Below are 11,535 nucleotides of genomic sequence, written 5' to 3' on the forward strand. Positions count from 1 at the left end.
CAAGAGCACAGGCTGATGGAGGAGGCTGAACAGTAGGGGTTTACCAGTGCTCCAGTGGGACTTTCTACAAGAACACACAGAGGAGAGAGGAAACAGAAAGGAAATGGATGGTTAGAAAGTTTACATGGCGCTTTTATACAAGTGCTCCCTGGTCAGCAGTTCTTGGTGGCACTCCCTCTGAGTGGTTCCTCGAAGCTACCCGTGGGCCTCCACTGTCCCCTTTTATTTCTGAGGATGGAGCTGGCCCAACACTGTTAATAACTGCATAATATCCCACTGAGTAACCATGCCATTAATTCACTTAAACATCCCCCCAATTCAGGACACTTGTTTTGCTTGATTTTGGTTTTTGCCATCATGTACTGCAGTACACCGAAACTCTTTGTGCATTAATATTACGTATTAGTTGGGGGTGTGGGTATAGTTCAGTGGTAGAGTGCCTGCTTAGCATGCATGATGTCCCAGGTTCACTCCCCAGTACCTCCATTAAAAATAACAACAAAAATTTTAAAAACTTGTGGAAAAAAAATCACCTCAGTGATGCCTTAAAAAAAGATTATGTATTAATTATGCATAACTACAAACCAAATGACCCAAACTCAGCAGCTTGAAACAACATCATTTTATTGTCTCACATTTTCCGTGGGTCAGGAATCCAGGAGCAGCGTAGCTGGGGGGTTCAGCCTTAGAGCATCTCATGAAGTCACTGTCACACTGCTGGCTGGGGCTGCGGCCATCAGAGGGCACAAGCGGGGGGACCTGACTCCCAGCTCACTCACGTACTTCTTTGGAAGCTCCGGCTCCTTGGCTGTCGGAGACCTCAGTTCCTCTTGCCACAGGCCCTTCCACAGGCTGCCTGAGTGTCCTCATGTCACAGAAGCTGGCTTTCCTCAGAGCAGGTGAGGAGAGGCTCCCATGACAGAAGCCTTAATCTTGTAGAGCTGGTCACCTTTTCTCAGAAGTGACACACCATCACCTCTGCTGCATTCCAGTGGTAACACAACCAGTCCTGTTACGATGTGGGAGGGGACAAGGGTGTGAATTCCAGGACACAGGATCTTGGAGGGGCGTCTTGGAGGCTGGCCACCACGGGTCCTACATTCATACACATATTAAGTCCCAGGTTATACAACCATACATACATCTGTATGTATATGCATGCATGTGTGTATTTACTTAAAATAGAGGCCCAGAGATGAAGCTACCGAGGGGGTGAGTGTGGACATTTTTTGAGGTTCTTGATATTTTTAGACAAAACCACATGAAACTGCTGTTTTTGTTAAGTCAAAATCAATTGAACGTAGGTAATTTCATACAGGTCAACCCAATAGGCACTGCAGTTTTGTTTTCCAAAGGGGATTATCAGCGTGTCTGCATCGACAATGTGAGTCTGGTAGTTTGGCCACTTATAAAATACATTTCAGCCCTTACATCAGTGACTGCTCAAAGCTGACTCATCATTTACTTGTCCCCAGATGATAAGTTTAGTTCCATGTTCCTTAACATGCTGCCTACTACCGTTTAGTGGCACTCATTAATAAGCATGAATATTAAGTGTGACTTTTTGAGGCCACAGCATTATGTACTATATTGCCTTTTAATAAAAAGCCACAGAGCAGCACAGGCACAGTGCTGTCCAACAGGAATATAAGGCACATGTACAATGTAAAATCGTCTAGTAGCCACATTTAACAAGTAAAAAGAAGTAGGTGAGATGAATTTTAATAATATACATTGTTTAACATAATATATACAAAATATTATAATTTCAACACATAATCAGTATTTTAAAGTTTTAATGAGTTATTTCCATCTTTTTTCACATCAAGTTTTGGACATCCAGTGAATATTTTGCACTTCCAGCACATCTCAGTTTAGCTGCTTAAATTTTCACTGGAAATACTTGATCTGTAGTATTTAGATTTCAAAGGGTTTACAGTTGAAAAAGTAGATTCATATGCCCATGTTGTTCCAATCATGCCTAAAATTTTTTTGATAGTTGAATTGATTATCTATCTTTAATTTATATTAATTAAAAGTAAGTAAAATTTAGTTCCCCAGACACACTAGCCACAGTTCAAGTATGCAACGTAACATGTGACTACTGGCTACTATACTGGTAAAACTGTAGTGTGAAATCAAAGAAGATACAGAGAAATATTCCATGGCTAGTAATGGAATCATGACACAAATGGTTAAATAACTTCTCAAGGTCAGAGGTCCTATCTTGAAAAAAATTGGTTTGATGCAATTAACCTGTACTACGTTTTTATAGCAAGCTGGTTCATTCATCTAAAACCACAGACAAAAGCAAAGTATACCCGAAAATTAACTGTGCAAAATCAGTCAGATAACATGATAATTATACAGCAACTGTTTTCCTGCAGATTATGGATTTTAAAATTTATGGTGAAATAAGATGACGAACATGACATTTCAAAGTACAATTCTTATGCTAACAAAGTCCTAAGCTTTTAATAACTAAACTCTCATAGCTGTTTGTGAAATGCTTAATTGGCGTATGTTCAAATTTCGGTCAAGTACTCTAAGCCTAGTGCACTTCTAAAAATTCGTATGTAAATAAAAGTGTTTTTTCCCTCAATATCTAACAGGTGCTAGGAGGATTCATATGCTAGGAGTCGGAAGATAAACCAGGTTCAAGAAACAATTCTGTTCAAACTCACAAAATACGGTATGATGCGCTGTTCAAATGTGGTTTATTTACAAACCACTAGGATACAAATACCCTTCTCTTAGTCACTCAGAACGCATGCGCGCGCGCGCACACACACACACACACACACACACACACACACACACACACACACACACACAGAATGACAATTCTCCCACAGGCTTTGGAACTAAACAGAAAACAGCGTCAGACTAAAAGAATGTGAGGTGCCATCAGACTGAGAAGTATTCTGTGGGGCCGAGGGCTTTCCTTCCTCCTACAACTGCACTGTCAATGTTACTTCTTTTTATTTCTATGCCCAAAGTTGGCTCAGTGGTTATCTGGATGAAACAAAGGTCTCAAAAAGAAAGTAAAGATTCCCCTTCCTGCCATGGTGTGAAAACATAACTAATGATCCATCTCTTACTTGGTCTGATGTATCACCCCATGTATTACACATCCTCCCCAGACAATGGTACATCTCTGTTCAGTGTTTGCCCAGATTCTAGATTGTAGAGGCTTAGAGGTGAGATGTTAGCCAACTTATTTTACTTTGTACAGTAAGAAAGACATGGTAACATACACATAAGTGCCTCAAATACGTTTTGATGATTATGATGATGATGGTGGAGATAAAGAAATCGTTTGCTAGCCTCATATATAAAGTTATAGATCTCAGTGACTTAGGGATCTGAGATTACAGAATTATATTTTATTGCTCCATATTCTGAATTCCAAAAAATTGTAAAAAAAAAAAACAAAACAAAAAGCTTAGAGAACTTTATGAGTTTAAAAATCTCAAGAAATAAAAACACAGAAGAATGCACACACAATTATTTACCAGTATACAAACTAACCCTAAATAATGACTAACAAATTAGGTAACTACTGAGTAAAATGAAAATGTTACTTTGTTCAACACATTAAGCTTCTCCATCCAAAGAACATAGAAGAGACATTTATTTTCACTTTTAACCTTTTTCACCAACATCTAAATAAATAGAAAAATATTCATAGAAATAAATATTAAGATCAAAATAGGTGTAATATATAATATGTATAATCCCATATACATCATTTGCTTCTTTGCTTATGTGTTCCCTCAACCCCTCCAAGATAAAATAAGTTATAAAAAGAAAAAGATGCCACAGAAATCAACATTGTCATCTACAGGCATCAGTGAAGAAAGCTATCTTTAGGGCTTTTTAAACCAAGTTTTCATTATCTGGCTCTTGATCCCTCTCCCCATCCAGCCTCATGCTAAGACATACAGTACAAAGTCCCTAGTTGTCTCAGATATTTGTCACTAATATATAGATTTTGTTTAAAGCCTGCTCCACACAACTTGGACTGCTGGTGTTTGTATGTGGGTGGCATGCATGGCATAAGAATATCTGCAAAAATTCTGAATTTTGCAATTATTTTCTCCTTTTACCATTTCATCATTCTACACGACGTGGAAAAGTCAGGCTGGCCAGCTCTGTCTGGCTTCCTTCCTTCCACCGTCTATTTGGTCCCTAGGAGACAGTCCACTGAAGGTGCCCTGTGGCATCCAGACCAGCCAGTTCCTGTGAGCACTGCGCCTCTCCTAACTGCTCCTGAGCTGGAAAGGACGTTTCTCATTTGAAGTGGGTCTAAGGATACAGATCAGGTCCACAGGAGAAGGACTAGTCACACTCGTGGGAACCAGTCACCAGGGAGTAAAAACAGGGGCATCCGGCAAGGCTTTCAGATACTAGGAGCTCAAAGCCGAGAAGGAAGAGCTTTCCAGCACTTGCCTTTCCCCTTCTCACAGAAAAGACCACTGTTCTGAGTAACTGCCGGCAGTTCTGCTGTAAATTGCTGTCTGAGCAGAGTAAGTCCTTTAGCCTCTCTGTTTCGGTTTCCTCATCTGTAATGCATGACAACTAGGTTCATAATTAAACTGTTTAGGAACACCGACTAGATGTACTCCTCTTTGCCACGATGGAGAACAGCCGAGGTTTTCAGGAGACAAAGTGGAGAAGAGTCAGCGTTTTTAGCGAAGCTCCTGAACAAACACTGAAAACATGGTTTTGAGCCCAAATGCGCAGACCCCTCCTACAGAACCCCGCCGTGACCGCTGCTCCCCGCGCGGCGCCCAGCGCTCTCGTCGCTGCCCCGCGCTCCTGCGCGGCGCGGCCCACGGTCCCGAGGCCGAGGCCGGAGCCAGGCTGCCGGGCGGGAGGGTCGGGCCCGGGACCTGCCCTTTCTGGGCCCTCCGGGCGGGCGGGAGCGCTCAGACCACCGGGCCCACCTCCCTCCGCCTCGCCCCTCAGCTTCCCGCCTGCGCCGGCTCCGGCCTCACCCCCCACCCGTCTCTCCGAAAGCAAGACTAGTGCCTGGAAGTATGAGAGGTTTGACCTCATCAGGTCAGCGTAAACAGGCTGCTGCTGCTGCTGCTGCTGCTGCTGGGAGGGGACAGTGCGGCGGGAGGGGAGCAGGGAGACCGCCAACCCGAGAAGAACCCTACTTCGGCCTTTATTAGGGAGCAGGGAAAATACAGAGAAATAGCTTGTTTATCGTCAGAGAGGTGTGTATTCTCAGGTGTATTCAGTAACTGGTGATTCAATCACAGGGATTCAAGGAGACCGTCTGCAGAGGGTTTTTTTAATGCCATTTCTGGTTTTTAGCCCCCCAGTTTCCTTTGGTTATCTGTAAAACGTTTTAAAATCTATACACAGAAGTAAGTTTTAGAAATTGTATTCTTCAGATGAGGAAAAGTCAGATGATGCCCAGTGCTTTCTCTCTTCTAATTGCTTACTTTATTTTTGTTTCCTATACACAAAAGTGTTTCCTTCTATTGCCATTAAATGTACATGTCTTTTGCATCTCCTTTAAGGTTTCTGTTTCCTAAACTGTCTAATCAAACATTTTACCACTAAATCTCAGAGGAAAACACTGAATGAATCCCATTAATCTCAATATATTCTATTTTTAGGAAATCACTGAGAAAGAAATTAGGTTATTTGGAGGTAAATCTTCTATTTTCTCTGATATTCAGGATGTGAACGATGACTTTCTGCTCACTAGATAACAATTCCCTTTCCTTCTGAAAAATCTATAGCGGGAATCTCTTCTGGGAGCTTCTGAGTCCCAGGCCCCTAAATACTGTGAAGTATTGAAATTACACTGGGAATTCCATGTGGGAGCCAGATTATAGCAAGAAATTGGAATGGAATCCCTAAGACAGATCCTATTCATGAACTATAACCATTTAGCCTCAGATTCAACAAAGGGAGGTGTGCAAAGGTTATCTGTGGGTACCTGCCTGAGAGTGTGTCTGTACAGTTGTCCCTCAGAGCCCTTTTGAACCACCCTTTAAAATACTCATGTTACAATGTTTGCTAGAAAGTCCTCTGACATTAAAAAAAAAAAATTGCTAAATATACTCATGTAGTTTCCCCATGATAACCAGCTTCAGATTTAAAACACTGCCTTAGTTTTCTCAATCAACATGTATTAAACAACAGTCCTAAGATGAACCTCCTTGAAAACCATAATCTAGATATTAAGGAAATAATTTTAATATACCAACTCTAAATCATTCTAAGCATGAGGATAATTTTCTTTCTTGATTTACTTTTATATCATTTTATTTCTTTTTTGTCTCCAATAGTGTCACCGTTTTAAAAACCAAATTAAACATAGCCATGGGACAGCCACTTCCTGTTTCTGTTTTGAATTCTTCCTCAATACTCTTTCAAGAGGTACATAGTAGATACTAACTACTATATATAAAATAGATACACAACAAGTTTATACTGTATAGCACAGGGAACTATATTTAATATCTTGTAGTAACATGGTTAAAAAGAATATGAAAATGAATATATGTATGTTCCTATATGACTGAAGCATTGTGCTGTACACAACACTGTAAACTGATTATACTTCAATAAAAATATATTTTTAAAAAAGAAGTATGTAGTAAACTTGTATGGTACAGTGGTTGACACACAGCTTTGGAGTCAGACAGATTTAGAGTCAAATTTTGGTTCCACCGTTAATATAACCTCAGGCATCCTAAGTTCCACTCTCTTCCTCTGTTTACCTGGGAGAGTCATACACACCTCCCCTAAGTGTCTCTGCAGTTAAAGAGAGATCATATCCTGAAGCATACTGCACAGAGCCAGGCACATAGTAATTACTCAATAAATGGTAGCTATTGTTTTATACCTACATACACATTGAAAAATCTGGAAAAAAAAGAAAAGAATCCCTGATTCTATCACCCTAGTAACATAAACATATATCTCTTTATAATTTACATCCATATAAAATTTTATTTTTGTATTATTATAATTGTAATATATAATTTTTTCACATTATAATCACTTTTCCATGTTCATAGGACTCATAATTACCTTTTTAGTTTATTGAATGAGATTCCATTAAGCAAAGTACTATAATTTCACCACTAAATTCCTGCCAAATACGTGAGGGGTTTGATATTAGAAATAACATTACAATAACATTTGTATGAATGCAGCTTTTTCATTCTGTGGAATTCTTTCCTTAGGATGAATTCCCAAAGCAGACTTTTTAGAGTAACCATGAACTCTTTTGTGATTTAGATTAGTTTTACCAAACGGCTTTCCACAAGTTTAGACAACCTGTAGTGCCTTCCCCAGCGGGCAGGAACACCATCGCGTCCTCTCTGACCATCCCTATTAATGCTAATATCTTATGTTTACTGGATATTTACCACGTGCCCAGCACCGACCTATCTCATCATCCTCACAACAGAGCTCTGAAGCGGTACTTCCTCTTTTGCAGATGAGGAAGTCGAGTTTCTGAAAGTTTAAAAGCCATGTCCAAGATCACACAGCACCTGAGTAGTAGACCTTGGACTCAAACTCAGATCTGGTCTAAGGCCACAGTGCTCTTAGCCACTTGGCTCTATTTGTGCTTTACTCTTTTTTTCCCCCCGAATAATAATAGGTAGGAAATGATACTTTCACTCATGTTTTAATATGCAGTTCTTTGATTACTAGTAAAGTTATTTTTACATACATTTGTTTTGAAACTGTCATTTTCTTGTGTTATTGGTTCATATTATTTAGCAACTTCTGTAAAGTGGTGGGGGCAATTTTGTTCCCTGTGTGTTTTTCTCTGACCAGCTGTGTCAGCACTGCCTTCATACAGGAGGCCCAGGACCCTTCTGGATGCCTTCACTGAGCTGTCAGTTTATAAAAGAAGGTGCTCCTCCTCTTTCTCCTCCTTCCTGCACAATACGGGCCGAACACAAGTATGTTCTTGAAAGTTACCATGCTTATGTCTTTTCAACATTATTCACTCACACGACATGGCTCCTGGCTGGTCTGCAACACCCTACCATAAGTGAGAGCAAAGACCCAATGTCCCCTGAGGGATGACTGAAATAAGTTTGTCACTGAACCAATTTACCAACGTCTTTGAGAATCAATCAATATCTCATTCTCCCTCTATCCTCCCTGCTTCCCTTTCTGTCTCCAAATTTCTCTTCTGCTAAGATAAAGACTGAAATGTAGGGTTTTTTTGTGTGTGTGTGAATCTGTGATCCAAACAACTTGGTCATCATTCAAAATCTATCTCCCATAATGTATAGAAACATCATTAAAATCTAATCTATGGTTAACTAAGCAAAACCAGATTTACTTAATTAATGTAAACTTTAATAATCCTATTTTATAATAAGGCCCATTACCTGCATTATGTCTCGCAATATAGCTGAATGCCCAGGCTGCAGCCTCCCTGACTCCAGGGTCAAAATCTTCCAAGCATACAACCAGTGTATCCAGCGCTCCACAGTCCACTATCGCCTGAGCTAGTTGAGGGGAGTGTTTACCAACTGCTCGTAACACAAAGGCAGCCGCTTTCTTGTAAAACCGCTACAAAGATAAATAGACAAAACTCAGTGAATTGAGCTAAAAGTTAAAATAGACCAAAACCAACGTAAAAATAACATTGATATTAAAAAAAAAAGCTCAACAGCTTTTAAATACAAAAGATGAAAAGTATCCTGCAAAATCATTAAATCATTTTAAATTTTTGATGTTCCCCCCTTGCTTTTGTTCAGTAACTAAAACAAAGTCTTTGATCACATTTCAAATGTTTTACTCAGAAACATGGATCTGGAAATTGTATAAGATAAAATATGAACATTATAGTTCCTACAAGTTCATAAAATAATGAGCTTTTATGTATGTGCATGGCACTGAAAGGTCTGTCCTGTGGGAATTCTTGGATTGTGAGTGTGTGTAAGTAAACTGTCCCCTGACAAACTCATCTCCTTTACTTGCCCTCAGTCTCTAAGCATGACCTCAACTAACCTTTCCGGGGTCCCATGTTATCCCGAAATAACAACTGTTATGTTCTGAGGCGCACTTAGCAATCATCAGGTAAACATAAAGGCAAAACATTCATGATACATTTTAAAACTTCTCCTGGCAATTAAACCAGGCCAAGAGTAGGATATGTTATTTAACCCTTCTAAGAAATGCATTTTTAAAAAGATAAATAAAAATTTTACCATTATATGAATTTTAAGTAATGCTTCGTATATTTATAATATTTTCTACATGTAAATTTTATCAGATTAAGAAATAGAACTGAAACACAAGGCTAACATGTTTTCTTTGGATAGCTAAAAAAATTAAAATAAATGCAGAGGAAGTATTTGTCTATAACACTCACTGTTGTTTCGTGGTTAGCATAATGACAGTGATGGTCTCCTAATGCTAGGTTTCATTAATAGAACCCCAGTAAGTGCCCTATTTTGGATTCTAAGTTTCTATTTCTTTCCAGTGACTACTAAAAAGTGACTAGGTGACTACAGTACCTGTTTTGAAAGCATTCTATTTATGTAGGCTAAAATATTAAGATTCAATAAAAATTATATGAGAGACAATATATCAAGCATATTTTAACACATTATATCTCAAAAATTGATATATGTTGATAGTATAAGAAATATACTATGTTAGTAACAATGTTTTGATTTGATATATTTCTTTAGTTTCTTAAATAGCAACATACATAGACATTAAAATACTTGTTATAAAGTCTAATTTAACATGTCAGTAACCAAATATCTACTAACTTATTATAAAAAAAATTAGAGTTTTAAAGTAGCTTTCCCTAAATTATTTTCTTATACTTGTGGGAAATTAATGGTGATACAGTTCTTGTCATTCCCTTAAGCTAATTTGACTTTTGATATTGCAGAATTTCCAAATTCACAGACGATTTACTGGGCACCAATAGTCAGACTAACTATAGTGCCTAGAATTCACACTCTTCTGACCTCATTCTTCCTTCCTCCTGATGTCCACTTCCCAAATCCCTAACTCTCTTCTCTCCCATTCCTTGCTGAAAGAATTGTGAAAGAAAGAAGGAAGGAAGGAAGGAAGGAAGGAAGGAAGGAAGGAAGGAAGGAAGAAAGAAAGAAAGAAAGAAAGAAAGAAAGAAAGAAAGAGAAAGAAAGAAGGAAAGGAGGAAGGAAAGAAAGAAAGAAAGAACGGAGGGAGGGAGGGAGGAAGGAAGGAAGAGCAAAACCAGAGGACTTTGCCCCTCATAAAGAAGAGATGAAATCTCCTGGGAGAAATGGGCTAAGGGACAGGTAGGGGAAGGAGGCAGAAGCCTGTGAACAGTGCCCTGCACTCCCACTCTGCCCTCACTTCGGCCCTAGCACTGTTTGTCTCTCTGTAACTAGTGGGCACTCATTCACACTTAGAGAACTTCTCTGTTGAGAACCTACTACGCTGGACACCAAACACAGACCCTGCACTCAGAGAAGGAGCTAGGAGTCAGAGAAGAGGACAGTCTAACAGCATCTGATGATAGAAGGAGCGCCTACAAGAAAAGTAAGATTTCTAGAACTCCTTCTAGGGATAAGACAGTCATTAGCAAATGACTCTCCAATCTAAAAATTAAGGCACATTTTCAAACAATTAGGATTTTTCTTTTCTTGGTAAAACACATAACATTAACCATTTTGAAGCACACAATTCAGTGGCACTCAGTGCATTTACAAGGTTGTGCAACCACACCTATCTAGTTCCAGAATGTTTTCATCACCCCAACAAGAACCCCTCTATATGTTACGCAGCTGCTTCTTACTGCTGCTCACCTGCACCCAGGCCCTGGCAACCACTGACCCCTTCCATCTCTATGGATTTGCATATTCTGGATATTTCATATAAATGGAATCATACAATATGTAGACTTGTCTGGCTTCCTTCTCTCAACATAACATTTTCAAGTTCACTCATGTTGCAGGATGTATCGGAACCTCATTCCTCTTTATGGCTGACAGTATTCCATTGTAATGCATATGTAACATTTTTTTAACCTAGTCATTCTTATGGCTATCATGAATAATGCTGCAATGAACATTTGTGTACAAGTCTTGTTTGAACACCTGTTTTCAATTCTTTCAGAACTATAACAAGGAATAGAATTGCAGGGTCATGTGGTGTGTTTAACTTGCAGAGGAACTGCCAAACTGCTTTCCGTAGCAGCTGCACCATTTTACATGACTTCTCCACATCTTCACTAACACTTATTTTTTTCCTTTCTCTGATTTTCTGTGACCATCTTGGTAGGTAGAGTGCTATCTCCTTATGGTTTTTGAGTTGCATTTCCTAACGACTAATGCTGTCGAGCCTCTTTTCGTGTTCAATGGCTATTCATGCATTTTCTTTGGATAAATGTCTATGCAAGTCCTTTGCCCATTTTTGAATTGGATTGTTTGTCCTTTGGCTACACAAATAGGAATTTAATCTTAAAGACATGTCAAGAAACATATATCCCTAGGTTATGGTAAAACAGCAGGTTGGGATGAACAGTCCGAGACCCTA

At 39.2% G+C, this 11,535-nt stretch overlaps 1 protein-coding gene across 2 annotated transcripts in view; it reads right to left on the reverse strand.

Moving 5' to 3' along the window:
* Positions 1-11,535, reverse strand: part of SPAG6 (sperm associated antigen 6) — a 52,395-nt gene that overhangs the window by 23,512 nt on the left and 17,348 nt on the right. For both annotated transcript variants that reach the window (XM_072955073.1, XM_072955074.1), the window contains exon 4: positions 8,382-8,565. In XM_072955073.1, the coding sequence (XP_072811174.1) occupies positions 8,382-8,565 (184 nt within the window). The remainder of the gene's footprint in view (positions 1-8,381; positions 8,566-11,535) is intronic.

Source organism: Vicugna pacos, chromosome 35 (genome assembly GCF_048564905.1).
Source record: "Vicugna pacos chromosome 35, VicPac4, whole genome shotgun sequence".
Taxonomy (NCBI): Eukaryota; Metazoa; Chordata; class Mammalia; order Artiodactyla; family Camelidae; genus Vicugna; species Vicugna pacos.